The 15287-nt window shown below is 41.7% G+C and overlaps 2 protein-coding genes across 2 annotated transcripts; both read left to right on the forward strand.

Annotated features, from left to right (window-relative positions):
* Window positions 1-2594: 2594 nt before the first annotated feature.
* On the forward strand, window positions 2595-7274 carry sbk3 (SH3 domain binding kinase family, member 3). Its single transcript, XM_004550733.5, has 4 exons — window positions 2595-2952; window positions 4619-4766; window positions 5172-5374; window positions 6293-7274. Exons 1-4 carry the CDS (start codon window positions 2947-2949, stop codon window positions 7076-7078), a joined length of 1143 nt encoding a protein of 380 aa, XP_004550790.1. The 5' UTR covers window positions 2595-2946; the 3' UTR covers window positions 7079-7274.
* A 4436-nt stretch (window positions 7275-11710) lies between these two features.
* Window positions 11711-15215, forward strand: mfap5 (microfibril associated protein 5). The gene is made up of 7 exons (XM_004551095.5): window positions 11711-11821; window positions 12765-12839; window positions 12951-12983; window positions 13078-13104; window positions 13185-13272; window positions 14083-14156; window positions 14650-15215. Exons 2-7 carry the CDS (start codon window positions 12797-12799, stop codon window positions 14760-14762), a joined length of 378 nt encoding a protein of 125 aa, XP_004551152.2. The 5' UTR covers window positions 11711-11821; window positions 12765-12796; the 3' UTR covers window positions 14763-15215.
* Window positions 15216-15287: the final 72 nt, after the last annotated feature.

Consider the following 15287-nt stretch of genomic DNA (forward strand, 5'->3'; position numbering starts at 1 on the left):
TGTAGGCTCAACCCTGCAACATTGTGTACGTATCAGGTCCTTTTGTCACAATCACTTGAATTAATAATTTATCATCATGCTAAAATTGCCTTTTGTATTAGTCTGTATAAGTTTGTTTTGTTGGCCTCTTTTGAGCTCCTGGCTATTCAGTAAATGCAGTTGCTTCCATTTATTTATTCATTCCTGTTTTGCCGATGAGTGAGGAGATGGCAAACCAGTTTCTTTGAAAACTGTACTTGTAATACATTGCTTATCGGCTGCTCAGTACCTGACTATTACTTTGCCACAAGACAAACTGACTAAAAGATACTGCATCAACTCAAGACTAACTGAAGTGATTCATTTTTTAGGCACTTTCATTTTATTATGAACTAGAGCGAGGTTAGAGAGAGAGAAAGAGACACAACGATTCACACTCACATTGACATCTATGGCCAATTTAGCATCATCAGTTAACTTGGCATGCTTGCTAACAGGTCTTTGGACTGTGGGAGAAACGCACAGAGGGAGAACATGCAAACAGATAAAAAAAAAACCCCATCTCTGTTAGCTGGAGTCTCAAACACAGGACCTTCTTGTCGTGAGAAGACTGTGTTACTGAGATAAACCCATCAAATATTGCTCCAGTTGTCTCAGAGGTGAGAGGTTTTTCCTCTTTGTTTAGACTGTATCAGAGTCGCTTTGCATGGTTTTGCATACTCAATCTTGGTGAAACACCTCATTTTCATCCGCTGCCTGAAACAAGCAGCTTTAGCTTGTCGTTAAACTAACCTTATTTTGTCTGGCTGCCACAACAGTCCCGTGCCCATATTAAGACATCACTGTGACATCACAGAGATTCAGCAATAGAAAAAAATGTCATAACCCAAACCTTTAGTGCAACCTTTGGCTCATGTAGAAACATTTAGCCATGTTTAATATGAACTTTTATCAGTGAAACAGGAAATAAGGACAAAATGTCGTACCCATAGATGAAAAAATAAAATAATAAGGAAACACAAACATACCAAGTTGTAACAGGATTCTTTTATTTCAAAATGCATATAAGAAAGTCAGGCTGTGTTGTGAGGTGACTGTGCACTATTTCTGTTTCTGAAGCCCGACATAAATGATTTGGTTAAGATGATGTGATTACCATCATTATCATACTTATCAAACCCCAGTGGATAAGGGCAGTGACATCCTGAAAGAGACTGCTTTCATTAGCATGGAAATGTGTCATTGCAGGATGAAGGTGACGCTGGACTATTTGTACTAATTTGCACTCACCCATTCCTGTGGGAGACAAGAAGACTAACCCGTGCCAGAAAAGATCCCAACCAGAGCATAACTCCAGCACTGCAGGGGTCAAAGGTTCAGGATTTTTCTTTAATGTGCCCCCCCGTATAATAAGCACAGAACATTCCCTCAAAGAACATGGAACCTGGACAAATGGGGCCCACTTTGTGTATATATATCTATCTACTGTATATTATGTAATGTGCCAGTAAAGCAAAGGTGAAAGTTTGTGTGAAACATCATCAGCAACAAAGTGGGCAATCTGTTTGCATTTTGTACATGCATGCCTTACACACAGTATTTGTGAATGAAACTGAATGCATCTTGGCATCAAAATGAGAGCAGTAAGAGTTTTGTTGGTGGAGTGGGCAAGTTGGTTGTCACAGCAGAGGCCAAAGAGCCTTGTGGTACATGCACAAACATGCAGCCTGTCGGTGATGACCAGCTGAACACAAGCAGTGGTGTTAGTAACCTGAGAAGGGACTGGCCCGTTGTGATAGCAGCCAGTGTTTGTGTTACATAATGCACAGCCAACAATCCAGTGGCAAGAATATGTCTGTAGTATGTAGTACCAGGGGAAATCTATCTGAGCAGACCGAAAGAGGAGGAGGGTGTTGAAGCTATGGGAGCTGGAGGAAAGGCCTGACCTACAGCTGGTGTTAAGTAGGAAATAAAGCTGGCATTTAGATCAAGTGCAGAATTAAGTTTTATGTTTTTCTTTTAAAGCAAGGTCTCAGATCTTCTTAATATGAGTCTGATGATTAATATGTGCTTGAAAAGAGAGTAAGTCAGATAGCATTGTGTAACAAGAAGAGGAATTATGATGACCAATGAAAACCTTCATTTATGGATGTGATGATTATATTTTAGTCGATTTTAATTTTGATCAATTTTAAATGCCTCCATCAGAAAGTGGCAGATATCAAGGATAAGGAAGAGAGAACATCAATATTTAAAAATAAAATGCTCTGTAACTATATGCTGTAATCCCAGTAAGATTCAGGGATCATGGATACAGCTTGTTGGCCTATTCCAATCATTCCAGCATACCTGTTGATTAAAAGAGGAATCCTATACTGTGTGTGGATTTCACTGACTCAGACAGGCTGAGAGGGTGAGAAAGAGACATGGAAGGAAAACGAGGGGGTACAAGGTGAATGACAGCTGAGGAGAGGGGAGGCAGGAGAGCGATGGGTTAATGTGGTCAGGCTGACTGACAGATTGGAAGAGGTGGGATATTAGCAGTGCTGTGCAGTAGAGAGGGGCACACGGGGAGTAGGAGGTTTGAAATGCCTTGTAGCTGGTTCGTGCGTATTTGCCAGCATAACAGGCCAGAGGCGGAGAGAGCGGGAGTCTTGGCACAAGAGTAGGAAAAGAGAGGGAGGGAGTTAAGCATGTGTCTCATGGGGAGAAACACACAGCCAATATCCTGGTCTCCAGTAAACATCTATAAGCCTCCTTTATAAAGTCAGCTGTGCTACTGCATGGAACAAGGGAGCCAAGGCAAAAATATCCACTTTGATTATCAGTCTAGCTGCAAACATTCAGTAGATCTTCAGCCTGAACAGCAGCTCCCTAACAGGAGCCTGTCAAGTTTTCAAAGTCTCTTTGATTAGATGCTGAAAAGAGCAGAGAAAACTGAGTAGAGATCATCCAACTGAGCAGAAAATGACAGTAAGTATTGCACATTATTCCTGTCCATCCAAACCTTTACATTTAGTTTTCAGATACATATTTGTGACTTTAATCAAACTCATAATGTCAACATGTGAGTGCAGGAAAAACTACTGTCAAGAAAACAGTAATATCGTGCACATGCAGACCGTTTGCAGGTTTTCTGTAATGCCTTAATGATTTGCCTCTAGCTGATGGGATGGCATGCAGACGTTGCATGAATACACTGATGACTTTTTACTACAGCATTTCTCTTTGGCTTCAGACTGTATCATTAAGTGGTGTTTTCAACTCCCGATGCTTGACACTTCTAATGGACTTCAAATTAGTTAGTGATGAGCTACATTAAGACATTATAACACTTACTTCTTTGTGCCAAAGAGCTTTTAATTAATAATCACCTTAGTGACTTAGGACATGGCAAGTATCAGCATACAACCAGTGTCTTAGATGCTTCTGTGTGATTAATGTGTAGGAGTCACTCAGCTAAACTGTGACCTAGATAAAATAAATGATAGTCATTTTCACTTAAGCACGCGTGGAATGAGGAGCACCAAAAGAATCTGACAATGCGATAACTTCAACTCGTGTTAACAGCTCCTGGAACGAAATCCCACTGAGGCTTAAACTCGTGGAAATGTGCTTAAAAACATTTCAACATTTTGCTTTCATGCATGTGGAAGCTGTCTGAAATGTCATGTTTGATCCTCCTTGTGATATAAAATGTTTTAGTTGCTGCAGAGCAGAGTCTGTTGTTGCACCTGCAGCATTAATCTGTGCAGTATCAGTCCTCAAACGGGCCATCATTAGTCTGTTTAAAATACAGCTCATCTGCACAACGTCGTGCTCGCAGGCTGGTCAAAACCTGTTTTTTTCCGGTATTGGCTGCACATCAAGTCTATCAGTTTCCTTAAAAATGACTCAAAGCTGAAATTAATCAATTTTCCAACCATTTGGAATGATTGTAAGTGATTGGAAATGTTTTTCTGTAACAGTAATCAGGCTTATTATATTAATTCAAACCAGAAATATTGATTGGTACCAGCACAGCAAATACTACTAGGTGTTTGCAGGGACGTCACAGTTACACAACATGTAGAAGGTCAAGAATAAAAATATGTTATCCTTCTGGAGTCTCTTTATCTTTTGCGTTAAGCTCTTGTCTTAGTTGTTCACACCCGTCCTGGTGTTATGGGCTATGTGGTGGCGGATCTACTTCAAAGTAAATCATCATGCGTGAGACTTCATGAAGCAACGAATAACAATAGGGATGAACACTAAATCACGCTGCCAAATGTTCTGATCATCCTGATAAGACATCCTGATGTCTGGAGTGTCTATATACCCCAACATGTTCCAGTATTTTCTGCCAAATGTTTGCTGGGATGGCACAAACATCTTAAACTTAAATAGTAAGCCAATAAACTTGCATAGAATTAAAAAAAAAAAAAAGATTTTTACTATTGCAGCTAATGTGATGTGTGAGGTTTGAAGTCCCGAGGTCTTGTCATGCCCGAGGTTCAGGTAACGCATCTGAACGTGCTCCCTCAGATTCAGACTTCATTCTCTGAAGTTATCTATCAATAACATCAACACATGCTGCTCAAGCTGCGGCTCTTATTTCATCAATTTGGATTTATGTGTGTGTGCTTTCATATGTTCCCAGGCTGCAGCAGCTCAGGAACTCGACGAGCTATGTTTCCTCTCGGCGCAATCCATGCCCAATCTGAAAGTTTCTGAACACTTTCGGATGGTGAAGCTCCTGGGAGAAGGATCCTATGGGAAAGTCATGCTGGCTGTGCACAGAAAGAGAGGTTAGTGCAAGACTCAGTTCAGTGGGAGCTTCTTTAACTAAACATTTTTCCATTTTTTTTTTAAACTCGCTGCCTATCTGAAGTATTTGCAAAAGTGTCCCTGAGCACCTCAGACTCAGTTTTCCTTCTAGTAAAGAAACCACATGTTTTTTGTGGGGTCAGCTCTGCAGTAACGTGAGAACAGATCCTTCTTTATTCTGTTGCTCTAATGAAGAGCTTTCTTACATTCTCTCGGATAAAGTTGCTGCAACTGGGGTGTAGACGTGAAATATGGTCTCCCCAAAGGGGAAGTTATATTTGTTCACAGTGTCGGTGATGGACAACACTCACATGCCACAGGTGGTGAGATTATTTATAAGGGAATTTTAAAGCTAATTAGATCTCATCTTGGTTTACTCTCATCAGGAACTCCTATGGCTCTGAAGTTCTTCCCTCGTCAGTCTACCTCGCTCACCTCTTTCCTGCGTGAATACAATCTGTCCCTATCTTACTGCACCCATCCGTCTCTGACACGAGCCCTGGGCATCTTCTTCTCCACGCCATCCTACTATGTGTTTGCCCAGCAAGCCGGTCTATACGGTGACCTCTACAGTGTTATAGTGTCCGAGGTCAGTTTGGCTGACGTGTGGCATGAAAGAAACTATATGCACGCCCTACTAATACAACAGAAAACATATACAGCAGCAAAACTTAATACAAATGTTATACAAGCTGATATGTTTTTGCTTCATAAACCCCAGAATCCCAATATTCCAGTCATTTTATCCAAAGAACTAAAAAGCTATTACAGCTATTACAGCCTACACAGTTTATTACTTTCAATAGAATCACAGTATTGTTGTTTAAGTGTTCCTGCTGTAGTCTCCAAATATTATTGTATAATATAACTACATGTCCTCACTCACATCACCTACCCTGAATTCAGTTTCTTCTCCTTCTTAGACTATGACATATCAGCTAAAAAACACTGCAGTATTCGATACTTTAACAAAAACCCTGAAGGTGAACAGTGACCAGGTGTGATGAATCACTGCAGGAGTCTATAGCTAAACCTTAACATTCATCTCAGCCACACAAACTGCATCACATCACAAGATGTGCAGCAGCATGCACAGTGTTTAACTGTATTCATGAAGACTGGCATATTATTCCACAAATTTTCCTTTACTCTTTTGGGAGTTTGTACTTGTTGAGCGCTCATTTCTAAAAGTTTAAACATAAGACATGCTTGATAACAGCTTCCAGCTCACCTACTTCCCTGTTTGTGTCTCTGCCAATAACACAATGAAGCGCTGATAAGAATAAGAACAGCCCGCTCTCACTCAATGAAGAGAGAGTACATGAAGTTAAACAGGGATTTCCAAATGCGTCACCAACCAGTTAAGATTTTGTTGTCTTAGTGCCAGTAACACAGTCCTCCTATCAGACTCCACTTGGCCTAATTGTCTTGTAAAATATTATATAAAAAATAATAATAACTGTCTGATATTGGGCCACCACTCAATCATACTGTCTGTCTGTTTCAGGCAGGGGTGAATGAGGACTGCGTGCAGAGGGTGATGTCCCAGCTGAGCGGTGCAGTTACACACCTCCACTCTCTGGGCTTTGTCCACCGTGACATCAAACCTGAGAACATCTTCCTCTGTGACAGCTCCTGTCGCTGGGTCAAACTCGGGGACTTTGGCCTCGCCCGAGCCATTGGCACCACCGTTCGAGCTGTCTGGTACGAGTCGCCTTTCTGCACGCCTGAGGTGGAACCTGCCAAGGAGGCCGAGAAGGAGATGGAGAGAAGGCGGACTGAAGGAACTGAAGAAGAGGTAGAAGACATCTGGATATCAGTAGAGCCCTGCATTGACAGCTGGGCTCTTGGTGTGCTCGTCTACTGCCTGCTAACTGGCTGCTTCCCCTGGGAGGAGAGCACTCACGATGATCGTGGCTACCGAAAATATAAGGAGTGGTTTGACCGTGAGGCCAAACGTGACGAGAAAATGCGAGATGGCGAGTGGAGGGGTGAGGAGGACGCTGATGATTACATTATTATGGAGAGAAAACAAAGAGACAATCCTCCTCCTTCACAGTTTGAGGGCCTCAGCCCATTAGTGATGACTCTGTTGAAGGAGCTACTCCACCCTGAGCCCAAACACAGAGGGACTCCAGAGGAGATCCTGAGCTATCTGGGAGGGCCGTGGCTGATGGAGACAGAGAGAGAGGAGAAGAGGAAAGCAGAGGAGGCGGAGAAGGAAGCCAGAAAAATGAGGGAGAGAGGGGGGGTAGAAGAAGAGCTGCTCAGGGAAGGAAGGGGGGAGAGATAAACTTTGTCTTTATGAAACTGTTTAAGCGTTTTCATATTTTTATAAGTACCCTTAATACTCAAAGTGCAACTTCATTGTACATATTTCTGTTTGTGAACGTTTGTAAATATGTGTGTTTGTGTGAAAATAATACAAGAAAAGTGTGATGTCTGAACAAAAAGCTGTATTATAATGCTATTAAAGACTTGTGTTGGAATGTTGGTTTATGCAAAATAAATCAGTGGTGTTGCATGTGTTATATAAGTAGCAAGTCAGGCTGACAATAAAGAGGATTTGCAGATGATGATGGTTCAGATAAAAGCTACATTTGAAGACACTACAAAGCACCCTAGACTTTATTCTGTTTAGACAGCATTGCATACAGCACGTAGACAAGCACATCTATGGAAATTATGACATCTTGGATGTGGTGTTGAAGCAACAGGTGCAGCAGAACAGCAGGAGCACATCTAAAATTGGACTAACAATACAGTCTGACAGCGATACCAGCATGATCTTCTTTCGTGCTGGAGTGATGAAAATCACAGGCATGGCACCTATACTAGGAGAGAAAAGGATTTTAGGGCTAAAATAACCCCTTCATGCTGTTCTCAGTGATGCCCACTGTAGGTGATGTACTGACAATGAAACACACCTCATGGGAAATCTGCAAGTGGCTAGTTGGCCTCAGTATGGATTCAGGAGAGAGCTGTCCTGTATCTGTCAGAGAGAATAATTACTTGTTGAAAGATCACCTGCAAGCCTGCATACAGAACCCTCCGAAATGGATTTCACGGAATTGCTGATGGCGCCTTTGTTCACATTTGCCGTCACTCAGTCATGCTGTGATGTTAACTGTCCAGTAGTATGTAAGAAAAAACACGACGCAGTCCTCACCCTGCTAGATATTAAATGGTGCAAGGACTATTTAATGTGGAGCAAATGTACCATTTGGACTGGATCCCTGCTGGTAGCGAGCTGCTAATGCGCTGTGCGTGAGTGTGTGCATGCTGGTGGGGCCTGCGCTAACCCCTGCTAAGGACCACTCCAGATGGATTTATAAATAGACTTCTGGGCCATCTATTTACAAACCATGCAAATCATCACCTCCCTCTGACTATCTGCACTTCACAGCCTTCCAAACGCAAAAGTCAGGCTGCCTTGGCGCCCACAGGCCTGTAGCAGCACAATCTGATGGAACACTTTGACCCATCTTGCCCATTTACCCTCATCTCGTTTTATCTCTGGCCCTTGTGCAGATTACTTTTCCCTTTCTTCTGCCGTGCCACTTGGACCTGGTCTTTCCCTTTCATCTTTGCAATTACAGTCAGATCTGTTTTCTTCACACTTGACGGCTGTCATTCCCTCACTCTACTTACTTCTTTTTTTAATCTCGGATCACGGCCGCGTATCAGCTGTGTCACACAATACCAAATGTTTACGTGAAAACATTTGTTATCTCCTTTAGCAATGGTGGTTTGGGATTTACTGGTTTCTGGGAACCAAAGCTCATGTGACACTCAGATTGGGCGTTAAAGGAGGACCTCAGCCTGACAAATGGAAACACATGGTGCAGACTGCTGAGACAATCGAGTGCCAACACAAAGATGCTGATCGAGGTGCAAATCTGTTGGAGGTTCAGAAGGACAGATAGCGGGGATGATGAAAACAGGAGAAACAAGGACAGCTACACATGTGGACTACTGCTGAATTGCTGAACCAAGCTGGAGATGCAGCTTAGTTTATTTTAACTCACGTATGTACTTCCAAGTCACATGTCATGACAGACCTTTGAACATTTGTCAAGTTGAAAGACACACTCCCACGTCCAGAAACCAAAGAAGCTAGTATTTAGATGTCAGCGCCATTGAGATTGCGTGTTACCAATATTGCATGAAGCACACTTTAGCTGGAAAGTTTAAACTCTGTAAAGGTCTACATCATCACATTCGCTGCCTTCAAGCTACCTGCTTATTTTTCATCCTTTACATTATACAGCGTTTGCCTTCTTTCTGACTCTGAGAGGACATGCATTAGTGTTTTTAAAAGTGCATTTTTTACAAAGGTGAGACAGAGGGCACAGAGAAAACCAGCCTGAAAACTCCACACTATGTAACAGATATTTAGACAGATATCTGATGAAGGTTTTCACCTGTCACCAGAATGAGGTCTGCAAAAATGCACAGTGATATAAGAGCCAGATTAATTGACCAAGTTAAATGTTCATATAGCCAAATGAACGAAATGTACCCCAACTTGGAAGCCAAACCCTCTGCCCATCATGGCCTAATATTTCCACTGCAACTTTTTCTCCCACCTGGCAGCATCTTACAGCTCAGCAGGTTTAATTACTTAAACAGGACTGGCAGAGGTGATTCTGGCTGACTGGGAGAACCTGAGATTATCAGTTTTGAACAGCGAGAAGCATCAATGAGCCACACTGGATCTAGTTTAGAAAACGAAGTGCTTAAGTGTGCTGCGCTGCTGGTTTTCGTGCACAGGAAACACAGCAGTACTAGAAAAAAACAAAAATCTATCAGCTGGTTGAAATCCAGAGACTGTAAGTGAGACGAAGAGCGAAGGCGAAGCATGTTGGGGTGAAAGAGAGGAGAGAGGGTATGTATTGCATTGCCGGCATGCCTCATGCAATGCCATACAACTAATAAACAACTAGAGTTTTTATCATGTGTTTACAGTCAGGCATGTTTTGCCTTAACCATTGCTGGTCCTTCTTGCTCAGCACCTGACCCCTTTAATCCTCTTTTTTGTCTTCATTTTAGCTTTACTTTGTAGCTCCTGCTACAGAAGTGTAGACCGAGGGGCAGTTGGATACGTTCGCAGGACTGATCGTGCTTATTGGCTCCTCTCCTCGTCTCTTTTGCTTACACTGCCTCTATCTGTCAAGCTGTCATCATCCTCACCCTGTCGACCTTGTTAGGGGCATCCCGCAGGCTCAACCTGGAGTCCATGTAGCCCCAATATGTCAAGGGAGATGATGAGTGTGTCCCTATTGAGCTGACTTGGCCCACCACATGGTGAGAGCCAGTAAGACTTTGTAGCTTCAAGAGTATGCGTAGCAATATTTATATTGGTCAACTTCGTAGAAGCCAAAGAAGAGTCAAGTTTCACCAAAGCTGCTATAAAGGTCACAATGAAAGAAAGCTTTCAACACAATGAGACAAAGGGTCTGGAACAGTGGCCTTCATCTACATGGATAAGACAACTCTGAACGATAGCTTAGGTATGTAATGAACTGTAGTCCACAGATGACAAGTTTATATACAGTAATAAAAAATGTCCACTCCCTGTCTAACTTGTGGTCTTCCAAGCAATTGTGATGCATCTCTTTGTTTCGAAAGAGAACAAACAGCGAGCTGCGTGAGCTGATGACAGAGTGTAAGTACTTTGGGCTTATCGGGGATGAGAAACCATCTTTGGAGCTACATGTTGTTATTTTCTTGAGAGCATTCATGATTAATTCTTACCTGTGTAATCTGTAAATACAGACAAGGTCGATCGCCTTTAACTTCAGGCAATAAATTAAATAAAGGTCATAACATGATCCATTTCTCATATAACTTTAATTAAGTTAATTGTTTTCTACATCTTGCTAGTATTGGGTTGGAACTCCTTTTGCAAGCAGAACTGCCTCAATGAAGACAGTTTGAAATGATCTGAGCTTTGTGACATTCTGTGATGTGGTCATAAAGGCATGGAGATGATCAACAACAACAACAACAACAACAACACTCAGTTAGGCTGTGCTTGCGCTTGGTACTAAGGAACCCACAGTGTACCAAGAAAATATTTCCAACACTATTAATACCATTGATATAAGACAGGAGGGATTCATGCCTTCATGTTGTTTATCATAATCATGATCATTAATATGCAAATTGTCACGATGATTGATCATTCACCATTGATCAATGGCCACGAGAGCATCCTTACCTGAATGATTGAGCATGTGTCAAGACGATTGTCTGTTAATGGGAGGCACCACTTTCTTATGTGCATTGCTCCATCTGCTGGCTGTACCAAGTATTGCAAAAGTCAGATTTGGAGCTCATTCTTGACTGTTAATTTGTGAAATAACTACAAACATATGCCAGGAAATAAATGGCTCATGTTTACAGCCTTCTCATTTGTCACAGGAATACAAGAGGAAATATTAAATTAAAGCTTTTTCTATCTCTTTTATCTTTGTGTGTGCTTTTTCAAGCAAATACAAAGAAAATGAGTTGTTGAGCGTGTCTGTAACTCCTGTGCTCAATCTACCTTTATTCAGAGAAGGATAACTGCTGATGTATGCTGATGAAACAGTGAAACACGGGGAAGTAAAAATATATAAAGATGCACTACTGTGCAAAGGTTCAGGTAGCTTTAGTTCTTATCCATCACATGGAGGCCCCCTGAATTTACTCTGCATCCTAACAGTCATAAAGACCCACCTTTAGATTTGAGAATAATACAGTCCAGTAGACTGTTTACCTTTACAAAGTAAAGTGAGTATAGCGTGTTATCACAGCAATATAATTGGATACTAACCATCAGATATGACGACAAAGGCAGAAGATTTTATCAAATCGAGACATGAAAATAGCGAAAAGCATGAAAAGTGCCAGGGGAAGGAGGACAGGGGGAAGAGGAGAGGGAGGAGGAAGCAGAGGAGGAGAAGGAGGGTGCAGGAGAGGGAAGGAGGGGAAAAGAAGAGAAGACAAAAGATTCATAAAACTAAAGCAGTTGTGGACGACAGCAAAAGTTGTGAGTACAAGTTATGTTTCTTTTTCCACCTGATTTGTACACATTCTGTAGGAATTACACAGAAGAACATCTGCAGACTCAGGATAACTCACAGCCAAAGACATTAACTGGGTGATACATCCTTCTGATTAGATGTAAACACAAGTTAGGAGGAGAATGCCTGACTAGTTAACTAACTTAGTCAAAAAGGCTTTGTAGACGAGTGAAGGGTTGATTGCATGCGAAGTTCAGCAGACATAAAGAGTGAAAAAACAAACGAGCCAACGGAGACAAACAAGCAGCTAAAGCAGAAAAATGCAGTGTTTTCAACTGAGTGATTGCAAATGTGTGACTCTGGGATGTATCGCTGCTGAAAGGACAAGATGTGGAAAAAAAAAAAACACCATCGAGTTCAGATTGGCTGGCGATGATTGTACAGTTGGAAAGCGGCGATATGTTCTCTGAAAATAAAGCTGGGAAAGAATGTGAGAGCGTAACAGAGGAGGGGTGGAGGGGTCCTCAAATAGGCCACACACAAAAAACACATTCTTTTGCGAGAACTCACATCTTGGACTCCAAAGTTACTGTGACACATCAGGAGAGGAATGGTGCAGGGCGGGAGATGAGAGAGGGAAGGGGGGGGGGGGGGGGGGGGGGAAGGAGGAAGGAAATCAGGCATCACTTATCTGTTTACAAGGAGTCCAATAAATACTAGAATAAATAAATGTAGGAAAAATGACATCAGAGGCTCTTGTGCGACACTGTGCTACACATCTGTGTTTTCAGCTGATGCAAAACTCTAAGGAAAACATTACCCTGAGCTGAAATGTTGTTAGCATTTATGTAACGGGATTAAAGGAAACATAAACAGTTAAGGAATTAGAAAAAAAAATCATAGTGAGGATATTGAGCAGTTCCACTCTGTGAAATCATCCCGACTCTTTTCCTCTTCGGTTTCCTGCAGCTCGTAAAGTTCACCCCTTACAAGCTGAAGGAATGGGCAGCCTCCCAGTGGTCCTGCTCCTCTGCAGTTTCCAGGGTAACGTTACCAAACAGGACACACAAATCAACTTGTTTAATTATGGTTGAGTCGCTGTGTGTTTGCTTTTATGCTGCAAACCTCTCCCCTCATGCGGTTTCTGTTCCACAGCACTCACGGTTATAGCCCAAACTCAGCCAACTGGTAAAGCCCTTTTACTTTTGATAATGATGACAGACGTCTGCTACTCTTTGAGTTTTTCTCATTTATTCTTTTTCTTTTCTTTCCTCACTTCTAGAAGCACCTGGGAACGCCATACCAACCGGTGAGTATCTCCACTTTTAGGACTTTTGTGATTTACACAATATCAACATGACATGTGTCTCCGCTGTTATCACTCTGCAGAATGTAGGGAGGAGACGTATCCTTGCACCAGGATGTACTCAGTTCACAAGCCCATCAAGAGATGTATTGGTAGTCTTTGTCTCTACAGGTGATCTGCAAATCCTCTACAACACACTTTTAATTAGTCTTTTTTCCAGAAAAAGGACTTACTTATTTTTAAAAACTGAGCAGTAAAGGTCTTACTTTTTCTTCAGTGTTTTAACGACAGGTGGTGAAAGAAAACAAGGAAATGGTCTTGAGCAACAGTTCTCCAGGCTTTTCTTTGGACATTTTGGCTGTTTTTTCACACATTTTCAGTCCAGTCCTCGCACCTGATCATTTTTAGAGGACTTTTATTTTTTGGTTGTTAAGCCACTTAACGCCGACCCATGAGTCATTCAATCATAAAAAGGCACCTGACTCAAGGGATGAACCACTATTGTGTCTAAACATAACAGACAGCTCAGCAAAGCAGCTTTAAATTGCATCTTTAGTCACTTTGTTACCAGCAGCCTGTCACGAAGACACATAATTTGTTGCCATTTCTGTAATTTAATCTATGCCAAAGATAACTTCGTTTGACGGGCATAAAATAGTATTTTTGCACCGACAGGGTGATTCCCAAAGAGGTATTCCCTGAAAATGACAGCTTCATCTTTGCATCAGTACAAGTAGTAAAGAGCTTTGAATGTCCTTCAAGAAGCCTGGAAAACTACTACTGAAGACTACTTAAATGATATGTTAACAGACACAGCTAGAAGTATAAAGTACTACAAATAGCGTCCTTAATTATTAGTACAATATTTGTGTAACAGTATTGAGCTCACAAGACTTTCATTACTGAACACAGTTACCCTGTCAGCCTGTATCAGTATATCCATCCTCATAATGTTCATGTTTTACCCCGGTGCTCTCGCAGCCTCCCTCGTGTTTATGTGATCAACAAAGAGATCTGTGTGAGGACAGTGTGCCGTGAGGATGAGTATCTGAAAGGTGAATTAGTCTTAATGTATACACAGGTGACAAATTAAAGGAAAAGACAACACTGGAGCAGCTTCATTGCTCCTTGGCAGTGATTCTCTAAAACAAATAACCAAAAAAATATAATTTGTTCCCTCAGTTGATGATGCCAAAGAGTGCAGTTTAACAAGTTGGTACATTCATCAGCTTGATTTTGAGGGTAAAAACCAAATAAATCGCCAATAATAATAATAATAATAATAATATATTTGCTGATGCTGTAACGCTCACTTTTATTTTATTAAAATTAAACTTGGATCTTTTGTTTAATAGATGAAGAATGATAAAAATGACAGCAGGTATGAACCACACCACAGCAGGTCAGAGCCACAGGATCCCTCCACTGCAGGGCTCAGGTTTCGCCTTTCATTTGTCACCTGTCTGTATAAAGGAACAGTGATCTTACAGTCCATGAAAATATGCATACAAATAAATAACCCTTTTCCCCCCTTTCTTTACATTACAGCTGAATTATGCAGAGAGTTGTCTGGGTGGCCCAGACGTATCCAGAGGTCATCCAATAGCAAACGTTGTCGCAATCGTCGTGGCAACCCCCAAACCTGGGCAAACAAAGCCTGATCTTGCCTAGAATGGGCCCGTGACCACCGGGTGACGATGGTGCGACCCATGGGCGTCGTCATCGAAAACAGCCAATAAAAACACCATAAATCCGCTGCGCCACACCTGAGGGTCTCTTTCCTTTTCTTTCACGCGAGCACACACACACACACACACACACACACACACACACACACACACGTGTGCTGAGTCATATCTACATATGTTTATGTATTCGTCCTTTTACTGTGTGAGTATTTCATTTCGTCCGTGTGTATTGGACACAGGTCATGTCTTCCATGGTTTACGATCCATTTGAGGTACTGCAGTAATGGGCCTATAGGAGCACTGAGTCACTTAATCGTATAAGAAACAAAGTAAAACAAAGACCCACTCTGTTGTGGATTGTAAGGTACACACTGACCGTTCAGTATTATGTGCACTATTGTAACCAATAAAATATAATGGAAGTTGTTCACGAGATTATTTATTTTTTTACTACTCAATTTAAAGAAGAAGAAAAAAAACAACAACCACAAAAGAAAG

This window comes from Maylandia zebra, linkage group LG11 (genome assembly GCF_041146795.1).
Source record: "Maylandia zebra isolate NMK-2024a linkage group LG11, Mzebra_GT3a, whole genome shotgun sequence".
Classification (NCBI taxonomy): domain Eukaryota; kingdom Metazoa; phylum Chordata; class Actinopteri; order Cichliformes; family Cichlidae; genus Maylandia; species Maylandia zebra.